At 50.2% G+C, this 24,755-nt stretch overlaps 2 protein-coding genes across 3 annotated transcripts; one reads left to right on the top strand and one right to left on the bottom strand.

The window, feature by feature from the left end:
- Positions 1–6,020: 6,020 nt before the first annotated feature.
- CFAP97D1 (CFAP97 domain containing 1) lies at positions 6,021–8,803 on the bottom strand. Of its 2 annotated transcripts, none has more exons than XM_045983878.1 (5): positions 8,680–8,803; positions 8,095–8,165; positions 7,705–7,823; positions 6,608–6,664; positions 6,021–6,111 (listed from the first exon to the last, which is right to left on the bottom strand). In XM_045983878.1, the coding sequence occupies exons 1-5, from the start codon at positions 8,801–8,803 to the stop codon at positions 6,021–6,023; spliced, it is 462 nt and encodes a 153-aa protein (XP_045839834.1). The 2 variants fall into 2 exon arrangements, with proteins under 2 accessions (XP_045839834.1, XP_045839833.1); XM_045983877.1 differs by lacking the exon at positions 6,021–6,111 and adding an exon at positions 7,186–7,309.
- A 1,552-nt stretch (positions 8,804–10,355) lies between these two features.
- On the top strand, positions 10,356–22,786 carry DUSP3 (dual specificity phosphatase 3). The gene is made up of 3 exons (XM_045986050.1): positions 10,356–10,553; positions 13,127–13,353; positions 18,934–22,786. The coding sequence occupies exons 1-3, from the start codon at positions 10,429–10,431 to the stop codon at positions 19,137–19,139; spliced, it is 558 nt and encodes a 185-aa protein (XP_045842006.1). The 5' UTR covers positions 10,356–10,428; the 3' UTR covers positions 19,140–22,786.
- Positions 22,787–24,755: the final 1,969 nt, after the last annotated feature.

Raw genomic sequence — 24,755 nt, 5'->3', positions numbered from 1 at the left:
AATCTCTTTATTACACACCCCTCAAGATACAGTTCCCTTCCCCCCATGGGCCTTTAAACTCGGGTAAGCTCTGTGTCTACAAGAAGAATGTGGGCTCTAGAGGACTCTTCTAGATTGGGGATGTTCAGTGGGTGGGGCATCTCTGCTGCCACCGCCCATTCTCAAATCCCTGGCGGATGGGACTCATTGAACATGACACGCCCGCTGAATCTAGGCACGGCTTTGGGATCTCTCAGGACACAAAGTATCCAGTTATCAACTGGGCAGAATGAGCAAGTGAATTAATCCTGTTTGCCATCCTTGGTCCAGCAATTTGTAAGTTCCTCTGCTATCCCTTCCACTCTGCAAGAGGGGGCTTTAAGAAAGTTACAACCATCTCTCTATCCTTCAGGCAGCTCTTAGCGATGATCAACGTCAACCAATCGTGCTTTTACCCTTGCATGTTTGAATACATACATCAAGTGTGCAGCCTTTCACACTTTTACATCCATTTACCCGGTGTCCCATCGCTGATGCCCCCGCGCCAGTCACAGGAATTATGCACACCGAAGCGACAGCCCTTGGTGATTTAGTTAATGACAACACACCAGCACAAGCCCAAAGCCCAGTCATGAGTCATCCAGGTCAGAACAAATAAGCAGCCTTTTTCTGGAGGAGTTGATGCGGGGCAATTTCTTCCTCTACTTTTTTTCCCCTGCCCTTTGAATATAGTCTCAATCTATTGCTTCCTTTAAAAGTCAGGCTGTGGTTTCAGAACAAGATGGTGTAGAAATCACATTTTCCTTCTCTAAGTACCACTGAAAACCTTGGAAGTTTAAAAACAATGATAAAAGGACCCTGAAAGCTAGAAAGATGATGGTTTGGGGTGTGTGTGTGTGTGTGTGTGTGTGTGTGTGTGTGTGTGTGGCGGGGGGAGGGAGTGCTGGGTGGCTCGGTAGGTTAAGTGTCTGGCTTGGGTCATAGTCTTGTGGTCCTAAGATCGAGCCCTGTGTTGAGTCCTGTGTTGGGCTCTGTGCTCGGCAGGGAGCCTGCTTCTCTGTTCCTCCCTCTGCCCCTGCTTGTGTATCCTCTGTCCCAAATAAATATATGAAATATTAAAAAAAAAAAAGACAGAAAGATGATGGTGGGCTGGCTAGGGACCTCGGGACTTGAGGAACAACAGTGTGAGGAGTTTCCTGGGTTTTCTTTTCATCTGCCATATACCCTGGACTAAGCTCTGAAGGGCCCTACAACCCAGAACCACCAACAGGCATAGACAAGGAAGGGGGGGAAGAACAAGAAAAAAGGAAAAAAGCAAAGGACAGTTTACTTTCTTTGCCAAAGGACAGGGATTCCGGTAGAGACCTATGGGGAATCCCCACCCTAGTTTCACACCACGGTGCCACGAAGTGGCCCAATTCATTCCCAGCAACAGCAAAGCCCGGTGTCTCCCTGCCCTCCACATGCGGGCTGCGTCTGCCTGCCCCTCTCCAGAAGGCAGCCCAGCAACACCATGCAATCCAGGGAGGCACCTTCTGTCACCACAGAAGACAACAGCAGGGACCGAGCGGGAACCCTAGCAGCACCCACAGAACAACGCAGACCAGAACAGTATTGCCAGGGGTCAGAAAACCACACTGCCGTCTCCTCAGCACTGCCTGGCTTGGTGGCAGCCATCTTACTCGGCATCATGGCCGCCCTCAGACCTCTGGTGAAGCCTGAGGTGCTTAACAAGAGGACCAAGAAGTTCTTTGGCACCTGTCAGACTGGCATGTAAAAATTAAGTACAACCAGTGGAAGCCCAGAAGCATCAACAGTACGGTGCCCAGAAGACTCAAGGACCAGATCTTGATGCCCAGCGTTGGTTACAGGAGCAACAGGGAAACAGAACACATGCTGTCCAATGGCTTCTGGAAGTCCCTAGTCCACAACATCAAGGAGACTGAAATGCTGCTGATGGGCAACAAATCTCACTGTGCAGAGCTTGGTCACAATGTCTCCTCCAAGAACTGCAAGGCCAGGGTGGAAAGAATAACCCAGTTGGCCATCAGAGACACCAATCTCAATGCCATGTGACACAGTGAAGAAAACGCATAGACAGACAGCTTATATGCATATCATGTTTGTGTTTATAAAACCATAAAACTAAAAAAAAAAAAAAAAAGAAAGAGGAAAGAGAAATGAACTTCCCTTGGAACTAAAGCCCATAAAAAATCAAAAACAATGCACTACACCTAAACAGGTCTCCTACTTGCTAAATAGAAGATGTAAATAAAATTAAAAGATCCCTAACATAATAACCCAAAAGTTCAGGATACAATAGAATATCTCTCATCATACCCCAAATCAGAAAAACAACAATGTAAGGAAAAAACAATCAACTGGGGACACCTGGGTGGCTCAGCAGGTTAAAGCCTCTGCCTTCAGCTTAGGTCATGATCCCAGGGTCCTGGGATCGAGCCCCACATCAGACTCTCTGCTCGGCAGGGAACCTGCTTCCTCCTCTCTCTCTGCATGCCTCTCTGCCTATTTGGGATCTCTGTCTGTCAAATAAATAAATAAAATCTTTAAAAACAAAAAACAATCAACTGATACCAATACTGATACGTTAGAATTTATCTCAGATGTTACAATTTATCTCACAAGGATTTTAAAGCAGTTGTAATAAAAATACTTCAATAGGCAATTGCAAATTCTCTTGAATTGGAAGATCTTAGCAAAGAAATAGAAGTTACGAGAAAGAACCAAATGGAAAGTATAGAAATGAAAAATTATTGTGAAAGGTAACACTTGGATGAACTCGGTAGTAGAATGGGAATGACAGAGGATCAAAGCAGAGTGCTTAAGGACAGATCAATAGAATTTACTTAATCTGAACAACAGACTGGAAGGGGAAAAAAAAAAGACAAGGATCAGGGACAATAACAAAAGACCAATGTTTGAAAAATCGGAATCCTGGGAGAGGGGAAATGTGGAACTGAAAAGTATTCAAAGAATAATGGCTGAAAACTCCCCAAATTTGGTGAAAGATAGAAACCTACAGATTTAAGAAGCCGATAAACTCCAAGTAGGTTAAGACCAACGAAACCCACAAGACACATCATAATTAATCTTCTGAAAACTAAAGACTAAGAAAAAACCCTGAAAAACAGGGAGAAACAACCAGGAAGGAACACCAATTTGAGTTCTATTTCAGTATTGCTTATAAAGGAAACTATGGAGGCAGACAGAAGTCATGCAACATTTATAGAGTGCTGAGAGCAAAGAACCGTCAATCTTGAATTCTATATGCGATGAAATTACCCTTAAGGAACGAAAGGGAAGTGAAGACATTCTCAGATGAGGGAAAATTAACAATAGCATATGCAGACACTTAGCGCTACGAGTGCTGGGTTGAAAGTGTAGGCAAGTTGAAAGTGTAGGTTGAAAGTGTAGGCAGAGCTGGAGCGTGCAGGTGGCTCAGTCAGTTAATTGTCTGACTTCAGCTCAGCTCATAATCTTGGAGTCCTGGGATTGAGTTCTGCATCGGGCTCCCTGCTCAAGGGGGTGTCTGCCTCTCCCACTACCTCTCTCCCTGCTCATGCTCTCTCTCTCAAATAAATAAAATATTTTAAAAATTAAAAAAAAAAAAGAAAGTAGGTACTCAGGGAGAAGGAGAAAGAGAGAGTGAAAGTCAAGGATGACTCCCAGGTTTCTAACCTGTATCTCTAGAGAAGAATCTAGATGAAGGTGATTCCTCAAACTGAGATCCACTGGAATCAGTGAATAATGAATTTATAATCGGACATATGATTTATTCTTTAAGCTTTTTGAGATAATTGGAGATTTACATGGGTGTAAGAAATAACATAGAGATCCTGTGTGCCCTTCACCCCATTTCCCCAGGGGTAGCACATGGCAAAATTATGACACAGTGTCACCAGGATATTGATTATCGATATGGTCAAAACACAGAACAGTTTCATCATTGATAAACTGGATGACATCAAAATAAAAATACTTTGCTCTACGAAAGACTCTGTTAAGAGGCAGGAAAAACAAATTACAGACTGGGAGGAAATGTTTTGCAGGTCCTATATCCAACAAAGGATTTGGTCTAGAATATATAAAGAACTCTCAAAATTCAATATTAAAAAAAATGAACAATCCAGTTAGGAAATGGGCAAATGACATTCACAGACATTTCACACAAGAGGATATCCAGATGACAAGCCTATGAAAGATGTTCAACTTCATTAATCACCCGAGAATTGCAAATTAGGGCCATAGGAAGTGTCACCATGCACATATCGGAATGGCTAAAATGAAAACTCTCAGATGAGAGTGAGGATGTGGAGAAATGGAATCACTCATCCGCTGTGGAAATGTAAATGGTACAGCCACTCAGGAAACAGATTTGTGGTTCCTTTTAAAAGGGGCTTACCTACGACTCTCAAGTGTTCATCCCAAATTATACTCTCAAGTGTTTCTCCCAGAGAAATGAAACTTATTTTCATGCAGAATCTTGTAACAAATATTCATGGCTGCTTTATTCATAAGAGTCAAAAAAGCTAGAAACTCCCCCAATGTCCTCCAACAGTTAAATGGTTCAAAAACACCTGGTGCATTTATGCCATGGGATACTATGCAGCAGTAAAAAGGGAATGAACTTTTGATGTACACAACGTGGATGAACCACAAGGAAATTAGATGGAATTTAAGAAAGCCAGGCTCAAAAAAAAAAAAAAAAAAAAGAAAGCCAAGCTCAGAAGAATGGATACTTACCACATGATCCCATTTATGTAAGACTCATGAAATAACATAATTACAGAGATGGAAAACAGTTTAGTGACTGCCGGGGGGGGGTAGGAATGGGAGGAAAAGGGAGCTGTCATTAAAAGTTATTAAAAGGGGTGGTACATGGGGCAACTGGGTGGCTCACTGGGTTAAAGCCTCTGCCTTCAGCTCAGATCATGACCACAGGGTCCTGGGATCCAGCACGGGATCCAGCACAGGATCCAGCACGGGATCCAGCACGGGATCCAGCACCACATCCGGCTCTCTGCTCAGCAGGGAGCCTGCTTCCTTCCCCCCCTGCCCCACCCTCCGCCACTCTCTGCCTGCCTCTCTGCCTACTTGTGATCTCTGTCTGTCAAATTAAAAAAAAAAAAAAGGGGGGGATGGTACCATGAAGTCTTTTGATGATGGTACAGTCAACTATGTACCTTGAATGTGACCCTAGTTACCCAAAGCTACACATCTGATAACATTACAGAGAGCTACACACACACACACCAGTGCATGCATAACTGGTGAAATTCGTATACACTCTATGGATTGTAGCAATGTCAGCTTCCTGGTTTGATATCGTACTACAGTTACACCAGGTGCTAACTTTGCGGGAGGCTGGGTGAAGGGTACAGAAGTCCCCCACCCCCACGCCCACCCCCGAACATTTATTTGCAACTTCCTGTGAATCTAATTATTTTAAAATAAAAAGATTATCTGTGATGAGAACACTAAAGGTCTACCCTCTCTCCATAAAATGTTTAAAATGTCTAGGCTCAAACCCAGCACGACCAGTCACAGCCCTCAAGCTGCGTTGTCTTGCCTATGTTTTGAGATGTGTTTGACACTTTCACTGTTGCTGCTCCCTATAAATGAACAGAATACATGGAAACTTCAATGAAGCATTCTTTTCCAATGCTGTGTATTCACAGAGAGACTAATGGCATTTGTTCTCTGTGTTGTCTGAACCTTAATCTTATCACGTGCTTCTGTTTTCCATTTTGACAGAGCTGTACTCAGGGCTGGGTCAGCTTACTCCACCTTCTCCCCTCTAGGATGCTGATGGTGGCGTGTGTTTTAAAAAGGTTATTTCTCTCTCTCACGCTCTCATAGAAACTCCTTTTTATAGCCCCCAATAAAAATGCTTGTTGCATCCTGTCTTCTGCCTGCCCGACTCTGTCTCCATTTTGGGACGGGACTTAACGATTTTGGATACATATTTTCAATGTAACTTACTCATTTTATGTTCCAAGCTTTATTGTAGCATCCTAGGATTAAGCATTCAGCCACTTAGGAGTGTCTTGAAATTCTAAGTAGCTAAGAAATCCTAGGGCTTTCTCTTGTATCTTTTCCATGGTGAGTAACACTGTTTTCAGGGAGAAAAGGGAGAGAAATGGAGAATCATCAATTATCTGGAACTATACTTTGGAGAGCCCGAGTGCCCATTTATCCTTCTCCCCAGGGGCAAAACACACACTCACACACACACAACTTAGTCATTCCTAATAATGTTAAATAATACAAAATGCCAACACAACAGTACTTGAATAGTGACAGAGACCTGTAATGTAACTTTCGCCCAGCATGAAATTCATGAGACCTCCTGTTTATATTTTACTGGAACAAATCACTTCCCCTTCGACTCATGGAAAGACTCAAGGCTGATGACAAAAGCCAGCCATTTCCTACTCATTTGGAGAGAGGAAACAGAGGGCTCTAAGTTCCGTTATATTACAAAAGGGCAAAAATCCATCCCCTTAAAACTGGGTCCCTTGTGCTCCATCTGTATGGCTCTTAGGGCTTTGCTATCAACCATGATCACTGTTATTTCCCAGTAAGAAGCAGCCGTGTTAAGACATACCTATTCATCTCGGGAGAGAAGATATCTTGTTGTATTTTTGATATAGCGCCTTGAATTCTTGAAGGGAAAAAAATCAGAAAGATTTTTGTCAATGCCACAGGGCTGGGGCTAAAGTTGGAGGTCTAGCTCCTAAGGCTGGCTTAGAAAAGGCTTACGGACAAGTCAGGGAGTGGGTTGTTTTTGTTTGTTTGTTTTTTGTTTTTTAAAGAAAAAAAAACACCACAGAAGGCTTTTTCCTTTTTTTTTCCTTCTTGAAAGTTGGTTCCTAAATGAAGGAAATCAACTGCACACTGAATCATGTACCCTTCCTCCTTGTACATTCTTTTTTTAATGAATTAAAGCTTGAGGGAGGATGTCACTAGATAGTTTTTGAAACTGATACAGGACAGCTTTGCTACCCAGCGAGCAAATGGATTAGCTCCTGGATGGTTTGCTCTGGGTGGTTTCTCTTTTACCAATTGCTGCATTTTGCATGACTTCTCCTTCAGCCACTTAGGGAATGTCTTCTGAGACTGACTCTACTCTGAACACAGACGCACTGTGCAGGCGCAAGGGAGGCGCACAGAGCAGCCACGTGCCTGCCAGTCCATCTCAGACAACCTGCGGTCATAGTGGGGTTTGCGATCACCAAGCCTCTTCAGAATGCCCTGGTTTTCCACGGTGATTCTCACGAGTTCCCGGTTCCTTGTTTCTCTGTTTAAGCTGAAAAACACAAAATCCTGAGATGGCTGAAGAAAAAAATTCCCCTCTTGGATGAAGTCGTGATGTCATAAACCCAGGCTGCCTACGGGCTTCCCGCTGAGCCCTGAGACCCTCTACACCTGTTGAACTAGATGACGGTCTGGGGTCCATATACAACACTGGCAGGTTCCTATCAGTGGTTCTCAACCCTGATGTCCCCCAGAGGATTCTACTCTATTGGCCTGGGTGCAGCTTGGACCTTGTTTTGGAGAGTTCTCATTCTCCCTAACCTGGTCTCCCATCAAGATGCCTTCTCTCTAGGACGCCTCCTGCTCAGGAGAACCTCGCACTAAAACCCGACAAGGGGGAAAGTCGATTCTGACTTCCCAAACACAAGAGAGGAGAAAGAACACTACCTCTTGGAAAAATACTCGTTCCAGCAATCCACCTTGGCAGGACCACGATGGGCGTTTGCAATCTTCTGACACAGTTGCTTGTTTTCATACTCGATTTTGTCAATTCGCTTCTGTTCACCCTGGTAAGAAACCACGCCCCCCTCCGTGGTGACAGCGGCCAACACCCCGGCACTCTGTATCACCCTCCTCTGGGATGGTGGGAAAGGGGCAAATTGAGGGCCGCAGGGGAGACTGGGAGGAGCGCACAGGGACGGCTGGTGCGCAAAGGGCAGGGAGTCTTAACAAATCTCTGGGTGAGGAGGGTATTTACGAGGCTCTGGGAAACCGGACCTCTTTGGGACATAGACAAAAAATCAATAAAGTACATCCACAGACAGCAAGAGCCAATACCTGTAGTTTGCTCAGTTTCAAAATGTGATGTGTGTGCGCCACTGGAGGTTTCGTATCGACGGTCGCCTTCACTAAGAGGGTAAAAAAGAGCCACGCTACTGCAGAGGGGTCCTCCTAGCGCCTTGGAAAACCTGCTCCCCTTCCAGACCGCCCCCATTAGTAAACAGGACGATGTTGAATTCTGACCTTACTCCGGTTTAGGAATTTTATGTTAGTTTAATTTCCCAAACGGACATCTTTGAAGAGTTTTTAGCACAAATAACAGAACGTGAGGGCCAGAACAAGTAAAACAGAGATAAATGTCCTTTGCATCCTTTCCCAGTATGACTAGCCTGTTGGGAGCTGGAGTCCTGGCCTCTTCCTAGCTTACTCCGGCTTTAAAAGAGTTTAAGTGAGCATTTCCAACCACTGAACTCCTGCCGGGAGATAAATCTGTCACGGATGCCAACATCCTCTTGACCCAAGCCAACTGATAAGGCCGTATCATCACAAAGCCAGTAGTGGTCTGGTTCACTGTCAATCTCTCTAAGGCCAACCGTTCCAGAACCCCTAATCACAGATGTCCCACCCCAACTGTCCACATACCTATTTGTATCCTATTCTTATGAAATACATAGTGGCCAAAGTCCAGTTTCTTCCTGAAGGTTGTGCTCTGTCTGTGATTAGAGACGATTACAGGGTAGGCTAGATAATCCAGGGAATTGTTCATCTTCTCGTCCTAGTCTCACTTCAGAAATGAGGCACCCAGGCTCCTCTGTGAGGTAGTTAGAGATCCCCATGACAGGCTGTCATAGTTACCCCGTTATGACATCAGGGACAGGTCTTGGGGAAGGAAGAGGAATGACAGAGCGTTCCTGGCTATCCCTGGACTTCTGTTTGAAGGCTAACACAGGTCCAAATCAAGATGGGGGACAAGACTCAGAACCTGCCTAGCATGTGGATGCCCCCAACGGCAGGGGGAAAAGGTGTGGTGTGCTGGGAGGGGTAGGAAGGCTCCGGGTGGGAAGTGGGGGGTGGGGATGGAGAAGTCCAGCCTCCCTCACACACCTTCAGCTGTAAGCTCAGGAGTCTCCACCACAATGGATCTTCCGGAGGTGGGAGACCTCAAGCTTATAGGGGCAGGTGAGAGATGGCCTTAGTGAGAAGCTCATGCAATTTCTTCGTTTTGCAGATGAAGAATCTGAACTTCAAAGCAACAGGCTGCTCTGCTGCTCAAGAACCAAGTTTGTGTTGCGACTGGGCTCAGGATGGGGGGTTTCCTAAACTTCCAGGGCATTTGCATTGGAGTAGGAGTGGGGCTGGAGTCTGCCATCCGCACTGAGGGAAGACGGAGTCTGTCTTCTGCTTTTAGTGGGATTTCAGCAAATGAGGGGTTGCCAACGCGATCACGGCTCATGGAGGGCTGGTAGCTGCTCCTGGAAGGGCTGCGAAGGAGGCTGATGGTCTCCAGGCGGGTGCAGGTGGAGTAGCACCTAGTGGGTGCTCACGGCATTGGCTGATGGAGAGGGAGAAACCTACTGGGTGCTCACTATACAGTGCTGGGCGATTTCCTTGGATGTCACATTTAATCTTTCAAACAACCCTAGGAGTTTGGTGCTACTAGTATCCCCCTTTATTTCCCCCCAGCAAACAGGCTCAGAGAGGCTGATTTGCCAGGGTCAGAATGCGAAGCCTGGCTGCACAGAATCCAAGCTTTGAAGCCGGATAAATGTTGGAAGAAATGTGCCTCAGAGTTGGGCTTCCCAAACTTGAACCTTTGTAAGGATCGCGGGGGGCGGGGGGGGGCGCTCTAAAATGCACATTCTCATTCAGCATGGCGGGGCTGGGGCCAAGACTATGCGTTTCTGACGAGCTCCCGGGTGATGTCAATGCCGCTGGTCCGCAGCAGGCAGAGTCAGCTCACAAGCGGAATCCGGGTGTCCCGCTAAACCTGCAAAAACTAAGCAAAACCTGTGCGTACCCCTTTCAGTTGGAACAATTAATGTCGCTCTCCGTTTAATCCAAAGTTGTTACTGCACTTCCCCGTTTATAATGATGCAGAAAAGCCCTTAGCTGGGGATGGACCGAGGACCCCCTAAAACACCGGGGTGGCGCCATCTCCGCCGGCGGGGGGGCAGGCCTGGGGCCCCCGGAGCGTCCGCGCGGGCCCTAGCGGCGCGCCTCCCTGCGGGGAGCTGAGCGTGCCGGCGGTGCGCGCTCCGCCTTTTCCCGCGCCTGGCGGGCCCGCCTCCGGGGCGGGACGGGGCGGGTCCCGGCTCGGAGCCCCCGCCCAGCTGACCCGGCGGCTCTCCCCTCGCAGGCTGCTGCCCGGGCGTGCAGGGCCCGGCCGCCGCCATGTCGGGCCCGTTCGAGCTCTCGGTGCAGGATCTCAACGACCTGCTGTCGGACGGCAGCGGCTGCTACAGCCTACCGAGCCAGCCCTGCAACGAGGTCATCCCCAGGATCTACGTGGGCAACGCGTGAGTCGCCGCTGGGGCGCCCCGCCCACCCGAAAGCCGGAGTGGGGGCGTCGCGGGCGTGCGGGGTTGGGGGGGCGGTTTGTGGGGCGTGGTCGCCCTCCGGGAACGCCGCGGGGGCCGGGCAGGGGCTGGAGTCGCCGCCCGCCCCCGCGCGGGGGGAGGTGGAGGGGCTAGACCCCGCCCCGGCCCCGCGCGGTCCTCCCCCCTTCGCGGGGGGCCCGGATTCCGGGGTGTTCGGCCAGCCTGGCGTCCTTCGGAAGCCACCACCCGCTAGGGGCTCGGCCTTGGGCGGGGTCGGGCCACCGTGATCACCTAACAGGTGGCCCTCTGTCACCCGGCCGGTCTCCAGCCCGCGCGTCATGTGACAGCCGCCTGGTTCTGCAGTGAGGTCACCGCGGAATGTCTGCCTTCGCTGCCATGGCAACCGGCTGACGTCACAAATCGGGCGTGGAACTTTCCCCGGCTGGGCAGGCCAGATCAGGGAATCGAAATACTCCAAATGAGGGATCCGGAGGGCTGGGCTGGGGTTTCCTCGCTCCTTCTCCTGCCTTCCAGATAGGGTTTGATTTACCAACGCCCTAAGCTCTATGGGCCAGGGTCTGCATTTTGGAAACCCAGAATTAACTCCCCTCTCTCCTTTTAACCTGGAGGACATGGTGGCACAGGGTGGTTGAGGGACCGTGAGGACAGGGTCAATGTCTTGTTCATATGTGTATCCCCTATCCTGTACTACCACCTGTTGCTTACTTACCCTGCTAAGGGCTGCCACAAAAATGGGGGTCATCGTGGGGCTAAATAGGGTCTCTAAAGCAGGTCCCACTGTCATGGGGGACAATCTCATCCACTCCATCCATTCATTCACCATATTGAGCACCTACCGTGTGTCAGGCACTTGAGTGTGCATTCACAGTGATGATAATGGTGAATTTGTTGAATGTGTAATGGAGAAGGGAAGTGAATGGGAGCTCACCTTCAGAGACTCGATCACTGCTCAACAACCATGTGCAGCCTGGTGAGCAGGAACAGCTAAAACAGTCCCAGAGCCTCAGCCAAAGGGCCCAGGAAATTGCAAAGTTCTGATGATAGCGCCCTGTCCTGACACCGAAGCAGCAAGTGGCCTTGGCTCCCTCGGAGACCCTGCTCTCTAGGGCACTTGGGCACATTCAGCTGTCCCCACTTCCCAAGTGGAAACCAAGCTTGTGAATGCCTGGTGGCAGCCAGAGTGGCCCGTGCCAATGGCCACTGTAGAAAAACACGTCCCCTGGCCAATTAACGAATCTGGCTTTGACCTGGCCAGGGGTGTGTGTTGGGGGAGGGGGGCGCTCAGCATGGAGCGCCTCATGCTCCCTGCCTCTTGGGAGCCCCTGAATCAAATCAGGGCTCACACGGCAGAGAGGAGCCTGTATGAGCCTCTTTTTCTAGAACTCAGGATATGCAGTTGATGTGAACATGACAGGCAGAGTGAGGGGGAGACAGAACAGGGCTGGCGTTGGGCCTCCTCCCAGCTCGCCGCCCAGCTGCCTGCGTGAGCCCGCAGCTCATCCTTCCGCCGTCCAGTGGGCCCAGAGCTCAAGGCCAGGGCTTGCTTCAGGCAGACGAGATCTCCTGCCGGAGAAGGCATTTTGTAAAGTATAAACTGCTGTCTGAATTGGGACGTTGTTGGGAGATGACATAAAGGAGCCCTTTGACTATTGAGATCAAATGTTTTATAACCCCCAGAGTTGGCGCCACTGGGTCCCCAAGTGCTTACTCACCCAGGAGAGCCTCAGAGATGTGGCTTGTGCTCGGTGGCAGAAAGGGTCCCTCTGGGGGACTGGAGGGGCTGCGTATTTTATGATCCAAGGAAGGAGGCTGCCTCAGATGTGCTGATTTCCTTCTTTTTCTCGGATGCGCTACGTAGTCAGTTGACGCCTACTGAGTGCCGGGTGCTTATAGCAGGTGCTGGCCAGTGGAGTGGGTTACTCCCTTGAGGGGCTCAGAACAAAGCAGCACAATCAGGCATTAGAAGAGCATGGACTACAGTGTTGGGCTCTGTCTATAGGACCACTCCATGTAACACAGGCCACCCCAAGGGGTAGCCTCTCCATTTGACAGGGAAACTGAGTCACCAAAAGGTTAAGTGGCTTGCTCAAGGTTACCTGGATGGTAGGTCTGAGGGTTGGATTCAGACCCAGGCATTCTGGCTCTAGAGCCCATTTTGAGCCCACTAGGCTGTACCCCCCACCGCAGGGTAGGGATCCGGATGTCAGATTGGGGGTGGAGGGGAGATGAGGACACATTGCAGAGGGTGGTGAAAAGTGAGAGGGTGTCTGTCCACGGAGAAGCTCGAGAAGGGCATTCCAAAGAGAGGGAACGACATGGGCATGAAACCGCCCCGGCTATTTGGGGAAGCTGCTGGTAATTAGATACGGCTAGAGGGAGGGAGGTGGGTCATAAGATGAGGGGAAGCTGGCAGGGGCCGAGCGCCGAGGGTTCCTCGCTTTGCCGGGAGACTTAGAATCTTCTCCATCTTCCTCCCCGCTGGGGCTGCCAGCTGGTGAGTGAGTCATCCCCTGCCGCTGTCTCTTGTCCAGGTCTGTGGCTCAAGACATCCCCAAGCTGCAGAAACTAGGCATCACCCACGTGCTGAATGCCGCCGAGGGCAGGTCCTTCATGCACGTCAACACCAATGCCAACTTCTACAAGGACTCCGGCATCACCTACCTGGGCATCAAGGCCAACGACACGCAGGAGTTCAACCTCAGCGCCTACTTTGAAAGGGCTGCAGACTTCATCGACCAGGCCTTGGCTCAAAAGAACGGTAAGGCACCTGCGGGCCAGGAAACAAGGCAAGGCAGCTTTGACCGGACTTCTCTAGAAAACAGGCCCGCAGCCAGCCTCCTCTGTCAAGAGGCCCCACGTTACCCAAGATGTATAAACGTTTCTCACAGTGGCAGCCTTGGGGTCCTGGTGTTTGAGTGGACTTTGGCTGAGAGTTCATGTCTACCCACTCCCCGCCACGCCCCCAAAATAGGTTCAGCAGTAACGATTTATCTTCTGTGATGAGAAGTGCTGAGGTAAAGGAGCTCTGGGGCTGGTTGATTCAGCAGCTCAGTGGCCGTGTCAGGACACGGTGCTTCCCCCTCTCCCTCTGCTACCCTCTGGGCTCTCCCCTCATGGTCCCAAGATGGCGGTGGCAGACCCAGTCACCACATCCCAGCAGGACAAAGTATGGCAGAAGACCAGGCAGCCCTCTCATCCCCATCTTTGTTTCTTTTCTTAAAGAGCATGTAGAAGGGCACCTGGGTGGCTCAATCAGTTAAACGTCTGCCTTCGCCTCAGGTCATGATCCCAGGGTCCCGGGATCCAGCCCCATGTCAGGCTCCCTGCTTGGCAGAGGGAGTCTGCTTCTCCTTCTCCCTCGGCTCGTTGGCCCGGCTTGTGCTTTTTCTCTCTCCAATAAATACATAATATCTTAAAAATAAGTAAATAAATAAAAATGAACAGCAAGTAGAAGGGCCTTCAGAAATCCCTCAGTGGGGTTCCCTTCAGATCTCACTGGCTGGAGTTGGCTTACATGAATGCCTGGCCAGGGGAATGGGGCCGCCATGGCTGGGCTTGGGCTGGTGCTCAGCAGGCGATGGCCCACAGGCCACATCTTCCAGCCACTTTCTGAATGCTTCCTGCGGCTCCCACATCTGCCACTGAGGGGGAACGGCTGAGGCACTGGCAGTCAGGTAGGCCGTCCCGGGGGTGGGGTGGGGGGGGCACCTAGAATGCAGAGGGCAGATGTCAGTTGACCAACCCTGGCCACCTGCCTTTCTGCTTATAGCTCATTCCTCTCCGGGACTGCCTTTACCTTCAAGCTGCCTCTCCCAGCCTCTTCCTCCCCCACCCACGACCTTTGCAGGGGAGGTGAGCCCCGTGTCCCATTGCTCCCAGCCAGTCTCTGCTTCCTGTGCCCAGCAGCCTCCCCCTGGAATGATTCCCAGTGAACAGCAGGTACTAGACGTTGGTTATCATGTGTCTCAGGGGCTCAGGAGGGAGGTGTGATCACCTGGGGAATCTGTAGGCTTTGCTGTCGGGCCCTTTGTGGTCCTTCATGGTCTCATGTACGTCACCCCCTCTGTTCTGGCTGTATGGAGTCCCCCTATGGATGGGAACGAGGGTCTGGGTTAAGGGGATGGATTTTGCTCTTCTTGTACATGGGTTGGTCAGCCACTCTGGGAAACTTAGAGCTTTCCGACTCTGTTTCCCCTTTCCATCCCACTAGGAACAGACCTTGACTTTTTGTGACCTCCCAGCTTAGCGGGAGGCAGCGTGGGCTGAGTCGTCCGTCTGGAAAGTTCTCTCTGCCTCTCCCTACCTTGTCTTCTGGCAAACTCTCTTGCGTGAGACCTGCCCTCTGGCTGGATCCACGGGGTCCCTGTCTGTCCCTCCAGCACGTGAGGTAGCTTTGGGCCCATAGCAGACACGCTGCAGATAATTACTGAGGGAGTGACAATAATGAATTCCGTGGGCTGTCAAGCCAAGTGTAAATGCTTCTAGGATTGACTGGTCGAGTGAGTCAACAGAAACACAGCGGCCTCCCACAGGCTGCAGGGCTCAGGGGAGCCAGGCCCCCATCACTTTGGAGAAGTGGGAAGAGCCAGGAGTGCCCAGAGGAGGAAGCAGTCACTTCCAGTCCGGATCAAGAGAGGCCTCTAGGGAGGACTGGCGCCTGGGTGGGGCCCAGGGGCCTGGAAGGCGGGGAATCTGAACCTTCCCCTTCCTGATCGGCTCTGGGAGTCCTGGGCTGCTGAGTATGTTCCGGTTGGTGAGGCAGCCACTCCGCAGAGGGTCCTCTCACCAGGGCTTGGGCAGGGAAAACCTCTCTCCGCATCCTTTGGGTATACTGGCTAGAGAGAGAATGGGCAGGGGCGTGGCGGGTTCCTCCTTCCTGCATGGGAGGCATGGGGAGAATAGAGTCATGTTTTGAGCAAAGGGTGATAGGAACAGAAGAGATTCTGTTTGACTCTGGGCCACCAGATTTCCTTCAAAATAATGGCAGGATAGAGGCATTGGTGGACACTCAACCACTTGGCTAATCAGCCAACATTTATGGAGCACCAAGTGCATACTAGAAGTTGTAGGGCATCCAAAAATCAGTACCCCACAGTCTGCCCTTAAGGGACGTGCGGTCGGGCGGAGGAGGGTAGATCCGTGCGTGGCCAGGAGGGACACAGAGCCGGGCTGCTGTCCTGGAAAGTACTGGGCGCCACCAGGCGACTCCTGTTGCTGGCTAGGAGTTAGTCCATATGCCAGGCGCTGGTCTAAGGACTTTATAGGACGTTTCCTTCAATCCCCCAACAACACTGCGCAGTGGGTACTATGACCACAGATGAGGAAGTGGAGGTGTGTGGAGGGGTAGTGGGTTGTAGAGTTCATAAGCAGTGTACCAACCAGCAAGACAGAACCAAGAGAAGCAATAGATATTATTTATTTTAAGGAATTGGCTCATACGGTTGTAGGATCTGGCAGACCTGAAATCTGGAGGGCAGCCTGGGAGGCTGCAGACTCGGGCAGGTCTTCTTTATTACAGCCTCGAGGCAGAATTTCATCTCCAGCGAACCTCACTTTTTGCTCTTAAGATCTTTAACTGATTGGATGTGGCCCAGCCACATGATCAAGGGCAGTCTCCTTTACTGAAGGAAACTGATCATTATTGATAGTTGGTGTTAATTACATCCACGAAATACCTCCTAGACTAGTGCTGGACCAGGCAGCTGGGCATCATAGACAGGCTGAGTTGACACCTGTAACCATCACAACCAGTAAGTTAAAATTTAAACCTACATTCACGTGACTTCAAGGTTTTTTTTCTTTCTTTCTTTTTTTTTTTTTTTTTTAGATTTATTTATCGGGGCACCTGGGTTGCTCGGTCCGTTGAGTGTCCCACTCTTGGTTCGGTTCAGGTTATGATGATCTTGGGTTCTGGAGATTGAATCCTGCCTCTGGCTCTGAGCTCAGCAAGGAGTCCCACTTCCCTTCTCCCATTCTCTCTGTCCCCTTCCTCTTCCCCCGCCACTTCCCAGCTCCCCCCAGCCCCCCCACTGGCTCGCATGTGTTCTCTCTCTCTCAAAAAAAGTTGTATTTATTTATTTATTTGAGAGAGAGAGAATTGTGTGCACATGTGCCCCCGGGGTGGGGGGAGGGGGGGCACTCAGCGCAGGGCTTGGTCTCATGACCCTCAGACATGAACCCAAATTAAATCAGACCCTCAACCAACTGAGCCACTCAGGTGCCCCAAAGGTTTTGGTTCTAAATCCCTGTGCTGACAAAGGAAGTATTTGAACTGGGTTGTTTTTTTTTTTTTTTTAAAGATTTTATTTATTCACTTGACACAGAGAGAGATTACAAGTAGGCAGAGAGGCAGGCAGAGGTGGGGAGGAAGCAGGCTCCCTGCTGAGCAGAGAGCCCGATGTAGGGCTTGATCCCAGGAACCTGAGATCATGACCTGAGTTGAAGGCAGAGGCTTCAAGGAGCCCCTGAACTGGGGTTTTAAGGAATGAGTAGGAGTTTGCCAGGTGGCCCAGAGAGAGAATACGTTCCAGGTAGAGGGAGTGACATGTGCAGAGGCACAGGGGTGGGGGAAAGCATGGGAAGGTCTCCCGGCCATGGGCACTCGGCCTTGTAAGCCACACGTTAGAGACTAGAAGCCCTGAAAAGGGTGACGGGTTGTATTTGAATTTTAGAAAGCCCCTTCCGGCTGCTGGGTGGAGTGTGGGTTGCTGGTGGTGGGGGAAGAGCGAGAGCTGGGTTTGGAAGTGTGGAGGGGGCCGTGGTGAGGGTGACGAGGACCTGAACTAAGGCTCTGTGGTGGGAGGGGGTGGTGGCAGAGAGACACCAAGGCTTGGGGCTCCCGGGAACCCCCCAGTGGAAATGCAGTGTGGTGGGACTGGTTGATGCTTCCTTTCACCAAGTGCTGGGGATGCAGCGGGGAGCAAAACGGATGGACAGCCCTGCCTTGTGGAGCTTCCCCATTTTAGGGGAGGGGGACAGCAAACGAAAAAGATTTCTGGCCTGTGGCGGGGGGGCGCACTAGAACCGGGAGGAGGAGAAGGGCTGGGGAGGGCGTTATGGCTGTAGAGAGGAGGGTTGGGGGAGCAGACCCCTGGGGAAAGAGGTTTGCAGGCTGAGAGGCCAGCTGGCTGGAGGGACGGAGGGAGAGGAGGAGATGACGGCAGAAGGGGGGCCGGACTGCGTGGGGCCTCATGGGCCATGGGGGGAGGGGGGCGTGAGAGGGTGTTTCCGTCTGTGCGTTTTGATTTTCTGTCCCTGTGTTTGTATTTGATACACATACTCCTTTTATGTTTTTGAAACTGCTTTGTTGCGGTATAATTGACATTCAGCAAATCACACGTATTCAAAGCCTACGATGTGACCTTTCGACATAATGCGTACACCTGTGAAACCAGCACCTCAGGGGCGACGGTGAGCTCGCCCGTCGACCCCCCCAACCCCTGGCATTTCCTCAGGCACCTCTGTGACCTCTCCCATCCGCCCCCTCTGCCTTCCATTCCCAAGCAACCACCGCTCTGCTTCCTGTCACCAGACAGGAGTGTACATTTTGTAGACGTTTGTTGAAATGGAATTACACGGCGGGTTCGCTTTCTCGGCCCCGTCCGGTCCACGTCACTGCTGGGGGTTCCAGCTGTGTGGCTGCACGTGGCCGTTGCCCTTTCCTGTCGAACGCTGACGAGTCTTCCCAGTTTGTCCGTTCACCTGCTGGTGGACCTTTGGGTCATTTCTGTGTTTTCTTCTTCTTCTTTTTTTTTTTTTTTAAGATTTTATTTAATTATTTGATTGAGGGAGAGAGAGAGCATGAGCGGGGTGGGTAGGAGCAGAGGGAGAATCAGAGACTCCCTGCTGAGTGGGGGAGCCCGTTTCGGGGCTCGATCCCAGGACCCTGAGATCATGACCTGAGCCAAAGGCAGACGCTCCACCAACTGGGCCATCCAGGTGCCCCATATGTTTTGCTTTTGATTGAAATATCAAAGTCAGGGGCGCTTGGGTGGCCCAGGCACCCCTCCTCCTTGTTAGTGATCTGTCCTGCCACTGATGGGCCTCTGGGAGCTGCCAGCTGTTAGGAACAGCGCCGCCCTCGGAATATTTGGGTGCGGGTCTTTGTGGGCCCGTGTGTACCTCCCTGCTGGGCCGTAGGGGTTGCGTGTGTCCCACTTGAGTACACACTGCCCCGCAGTTTGCCAGGGTGATGTGCTTATGTACATAGCTCCCCGCCCCACAGCACAATGGCGTCTTGCGGTACTCATCGGCGCTCCCCCGGGAGAGTTGGGACTTGAGTCAGGCTGTGTGCGGACAGCCCCCAGCTCCAGCTCACGTGCTCCTGTTTCTCTTCCAGGCCGGGTCCTCGTCCACTGCCGGGAAGGTTACAGCCGCTCCCCAACCCTAGTTATCGCCTACCTCATGATGCGTCAGAAGATGGACGTCAAGTCTGCCCTGAGCGTCGTGAGGCAGAACCGTGAGATCGGCCCCAACGACGGTTTCCTGGCCCAGCTGTGCCAGCTCAATGACAAACTAGTCAAGGAGGGGAAGTTGAAACTCTAGGGCACCCCTGCGGCCTCTTCTCTAGAGGCAGGCCGGGGAGGCCCTGGTCGAGGTGTCCGAAGCCGCCATGTTTAGGAAACACAGTGTACCCTGCTCCCAGCATCACCAGGCACTTGCCCACAAGTCTGTCCCAACACAGCCCTGGGCCACTTTCCCCCTGGGGAGCACATAAACAAGCTTGCTAAGGAAGGCATTGTCGCTCCTTGGTGTGTCCTGTGCCTGTAGTTTACAATGTCCTCTCCCTGAGGTGGGGGCACAGGGGGGGAAGGCCTGTGATATGCATGCTTCTCCTGGATGACCCAAGGCAGGAGGTCTGTGGCAGTGAAAGGCTTGAGATGCCCCCACGGGCACTTCCTGACCTCTGTTGCCCCCTGCCTCCCTCCCCAGCTCCCCACCACGCACCCCTGGGTCCTCTCCTGAGTGGGGACCTCAGCACCTCGAGCCCTTTAAGGGAACTATGCAAACACAGGCCCCTCTCTCCCTACCCTGCCTGCCTCCTTCCCGCTCATCCCAGCTGCCCATACCCTGTTCATAGGCAGAGGCTCGAGTCGTGAGGACTGAAGCTGGCCCCCCACCGGCCAGCAGTTGTTAGTGGGTGGAAATTCCCATGAAGAGACTGCATTTTAAGTATTTCAGTAGGACTAAAGATACCCAAACAAAGAGGCCATCAGGTGGGCAGACATTCCTCTGGAGGACTCCTGTCAGTCCACAGTATCTAGAACGCGAGAATCTTTGGAAGGCTTGCATTCAGAATCCGCTGCTTTGGAATATTTCTCTTGGACTGCTGCTCTCAGTCACTTGGATTATTAGAAGAGTGATGCCTTGGGCATGGTTTTATATTATTATTATTATTTTTTTTTTTTTTGAGAAAACAGGGTGTTGAAGTTCCCAGCCTATTTAAAACCCCCTCCACTTGAAGAATTACAAAGGTTTTATCCTGAATTATAGCGTGGGCGAGCTCGAGCCACTGATGCTAACTGCTTTTTGTCTCTGTTGCTATTCCAAGGACAGAAGGAGGAAGTTGGCCAATTACAGGGTGCGTGTGTGGGTGTGGAGGGGGGGGGTGTGTGTCTCAGAAACACAGCCAGAGGATGTAGGAGCAGGCTTTCACCCCGCCCACTTCTAGGTGGGTCTTAGGGCTCTGTAGTGCCAAGAACAATCCCGGAGCTTTTGGAGCAAAAGTGACTCAGCCCGGCCAGAATGAAACACAGTGGAGCCTCCAAGTGGAGACTTTACTGGTGGTTAGAGCAAACAAACAAACCAGAGCCACCTTTTTTTAGGACTAATTTAAGGATGACATTAGTCATCCATAAGGATGATGCTCCCACATGTGCACACACGTGTCAGAATATAGGAGTTTTGTTTTGAAAACAGTCTTGTTAGGACTTCGAGTGATTGTTGCCATGGAAAGGGATGCATTCCTGTCGTCTTCAGGTTCCCCGACAGCAGAGAGGTTGTCCTCAGCCATATCCGCCCCCCAGCTCCTCGCATGCAGAGATCTAGAAAAGCTTGTAGAATTTAACTTTTTCTTATTGTTTCTGAGCCCCAGACCCATGCAGGGTGATGTTCTGGCGGGTGTATCAAGCTCCCAGAAACCTGAATTTGTGGTAGGATCCCTTGCAAGGATTTGCAGAAGGAGTCTTACCAGAAGTGAAAAACCAAGGACTTTTGTCGAGTCTTCAAAATTCCGTTGTAAGTGGAAATTCAGGCAGTGTTCACCTGTCGAGGTGGGGAATGTGCCTTTTTCCGAGTCGACCAGGGGCGTCGGGCTAGACAAGGGGAAGCAGGGTGCCGCAGGGCCTCACTCCCGGTGTCATGGCCTCTCCTGCCACAGGGCCAGAGTGTGGGGTCTGGACGGTCGCTTTCCTCTGTGACCACAGCCATATGAACAAACTAGGAGCTGTGATCTCTTCCAGATACCGGACTGCCCACAGAAACCCACCTCAGTGAAATGGCCATCCTCTAACCCGTGTACCTCACCTCCCAGTTTCCCGAGAACCATCCCACTTAATCTAACTTGATCCAATAACCCTATCCAGTTGGCAGAGCTTATTCGTGTATTGTGACCTTTGAAGAAAAAGGAACTAGGGTTCAAACTGACGGAGGGCAGGGCGCCCAGGCCATCCCGGCTCCGAGGAAGAGCCGACGCAAGATTTCAGGTTTGCTGCTTCCCGAAACTGAATATTTTGTCCCATACTAGGCTCCCCATCAAGAAAGGCGCCCCCTGGGAGTGTCCCGGGGCAGGCATATGCCCTGGAGCCAGCCGGTGTGCCTAGGAGCCAGTTTTGTGGATGGAGTACAACCATTCAAGCTGGGGTGCCATGGCGGGGTGGGGGTGTTCAGAAGAGGGTAGGAGGGATTTGATACAAGCCCATCCCCGCTCCAGGAGCAGGAAGCAATAAGCCTGGGTCCCCGATTTGGTTAGAAGGTGTGCCTCTTCCTCCAGGAAGCACATAGCATCCCTAAATTGGAGCTTTCCCTTCTGCTTCTGGAAGAGGCTCTGGGACTGGGGGAAAGGGCGCCTCCTCCCACCCTTCAGCAGTGGCCCCCCCATGGGACAGGGGCAGCTAGCTACTCAGACTCCTTAACCTTAACAAAACTCCTTAACAAAAGACCTCTTGAAGGCCTTTTGGTGGGGGCCTGAGGGAGAAAAGGCCACTGGGAGAATTACTGCCTTTACTTGGGCGCTTACTTTTATGCTGATAACTGGGGATTTCTTGGTAGTCTTTGGTCCCAGAAACCCTATCTTTATGTCATGAGATTTAGCTCCTAATTTTTGAATAAAATAAAATTCTATGGTGTAAGAGCCAGCACGTGCCCAGCTGCCCATGGTCGCTTTCTGGACGGCTTTCTACCCCTGGAAAGGGATGGGATAGGAACTCAGGGTGCCCTTACCCTCCCCCATGACCTGATCCCTTTCTTTGACTAGCAGACCCCCACCTTGGTCAAATTAGAGCACCGGATGGCTTTCTTCTCAAATCTAAAAGCAGTACACTTTCCACGGGCTGGTCTGTTTCTTTGCCACTCTGAGTTATCTGGAGAGCAGAAACTACCATCTGTCAAAACAAGGGGACTCATCTAGAAGACCTCTAAGGTCCCTTTGGCTCTGACACTGTATAGGGTTCTCTAGGAATCCCCACCTGGAATTTACCACCACCTGGGAATTGTAGGGTATGTAATAATACGGTGACCAGCAGGTGGCGCTGTGTTCCACCCATGGTGATGGATGGTTTGAAAGGGAATGTTGGTGCCTTTCGTGTCACAAGTTAATGTTAAGATGCTAATGTTTTAATCCAAATAAACACTGATCTTATAATAGGAAGATATGCACTTTCCTCGCAGGAGATTTCTGCCATAAAACCAGTATCAAGAACCACTGAAGAGCCTTCAGTGTTGGTCTTACCAGGACTTATCCTGATTGGAAATGGAGGCCCTCTCCCGTTGAGAGAGCAGAGTGGTTGGAAGCTTGATTTATCTCCTGTCAGCTTTCAGGGTAATTTGACTGTGAAAGCGTGAGTGTCCTGGACAGAAAAGGGGCAGGTATTAACATGGGTTTTAAAGGAAAGTGAGTTTAACATCTGTTGTATCACAAATCAGTGTTAAAACACTAACTGTAACCAAAATAAATGTCTTACATTACATAGAAATGGTCTTTTTTGGGTCTTTCTTATCTCTGCTGATTTTCTCTGATGCTCTTATGTTTGCTTTTTTTCTAACTTTCAAAAATAAGGATCATCTAAAAATTAGCCCTCCCGAGCTCATTCTCAGTCCTGTGATGATTAGTTTTATGCAATAGTTGTTGGCTAAACATCTTGCCAGTACCAGAAATTTCCCGTGATGGGAATAATCTTTTTATTTATTTAATTTCTAAAAAATTGCAGCTTTTTTGAGGGATAATTGACTGGAATAGTCTTGACTAGAGAGGCCCATCCTAACTGAGGGAGGTAGATTTACGTTCCTAAGAAAGTAGGAGACTGGGTGGCCCTTGGGTGGGCCCTTAGATGGCATTTGGGGTTTGAATGGTCCTACAAATGGGCAGCCCCCAAACACAGTCCTGCCCCCAGATGCCTTCAATTCTGCTGTTAGCATTTATCTCCCTTGTGATAAGCATTGGCTTTTTTTCTCTTATAAAAAAAACTCAAGAGAGGGGCGCCTGGGTGGCTCAGTGGGTTAAATCTCTGCCTTCAGCTCAGGTCATGATCCCAGGGTCCTGGGATTGAGCCCCGCATCGGGTTCCTTGCTCAGTAGGGAGCCTGCTTCTCCCTCTGCCTGTTGCTCCCCACTGCTCATCCTCTCTCTGTGTCTCTCTCTGACAAATACATAAAATCTTTAAAAAAATAAAAATAAAAATTCCACACATACATAAGTACCCATTCATGAACGTGTGCATTTAGAGATCTCCATGGAAAACGTTCTGCACTTTGCTTTTGTGCTTAACAAATAGTTATTTCTCGGAGTGCTTGAGTGGCTCAGTGGGTTGGGCCTCTCTGCTTTCGGCTCAGGTCATGATCTCAGGGCCCTGAGATCGAGACCCGCATTGGGCTCTCTGCCCAGCAGGGAGCCTGCTTCCCCCTCTCTCTGCCTGCCTCTCTGCCTACTTGTGCTCTCTCGCTCTCTGTCAAATAAATTTAAAAAAAAAATCCAAATAGTTATTTCTTAACTAACTGAGCCACTCAGGTGCCCAACAAATAGTTATTTCTTAGAGTACCCTTCATTTCACTAGCTACCTAGCATTCCATTGTGTATGGTGTGCTGTGATTTCTGTATACTCTAATTTCAGAGGTCCAGGCTGCTCTAATGAGCACGGAATGTCGAAATGACACTTAGGAATAACAGTTGCAGTCTGTCTGCTTAATATCCTCTTAATTTTTGTTGTCTGCTATGATGGCACCGTGTCATCATACGTGTCATCATACGTGTCAACACATCCCAGTACTCAAATCTAAGGAGGATTGTTCCGTGCTTCTTGTATAATTTTATGGGGGTGGAGGGGGGCCCCTGCCTGGCTGGCTCAGTGGGAGTGTGCAACTCTTGATCTCTGGGTCATGAGTTTGAGCCCCATGCTGGGGTGTAGAGATGACTTTAAAAAATATATATAATTTTATGGAAGTGGCTTGCTCAAGCCTAATTTTTAGAAAGAGTCCCTGAGCCATGGCCTTCTGAATCGATGACCCATTTATAAGAAGTTCAAATGCACAGAGATTCTGTTTTTGAAGTCTACACTAAAATGGGTTAACTAACCTAGAGGCAACGCAATGAATGGGTGGTCTCTGTTTCATTAAAAACGAAAACACACCACATTTAATTAGTGTGTGTGTGTGTTTATATTTTTATTTAACTTTTACTTAGGGGGTGCCTGGGTGGCTCAGTCGGCTAAGCATCTAACTGTCTTAGGCTCGGGTCATGATTCCAAGGTCTTGCTCAGTGGGGAGTCTGCTTCTCCTTCTCCCGCTCCCCCTACTTGTGTTCTCTCTCTCTCTCTCAAATAAAATCTTTCAAAAAATAAGTTTTACTTAGTTAACATACAGTGCAATATTGGTTTCTGGAGTTGAATTCAGTGATTCATCACTTAGATACGACACTCAGTGCTCATCATTTCACGTGCCCTCCTTAATA

This window comes from Meles meles, chromosome 18 (assembly GCF_922984935.1).
Source record: "Meles meles chromosome 18, mMelMel3.1 paternal haplotype, whole genome shotgun sequence".
NCBI classification, from domain to species: domain Eukaryota; kingdom Metazoa; phylum Chordata; class Mammalia; order Carnivora; family Mustelidae; genus Meles; species Meles meles.
This window is presented reverse-complemented; position numbering and strand designations above follow the sequence as displayed.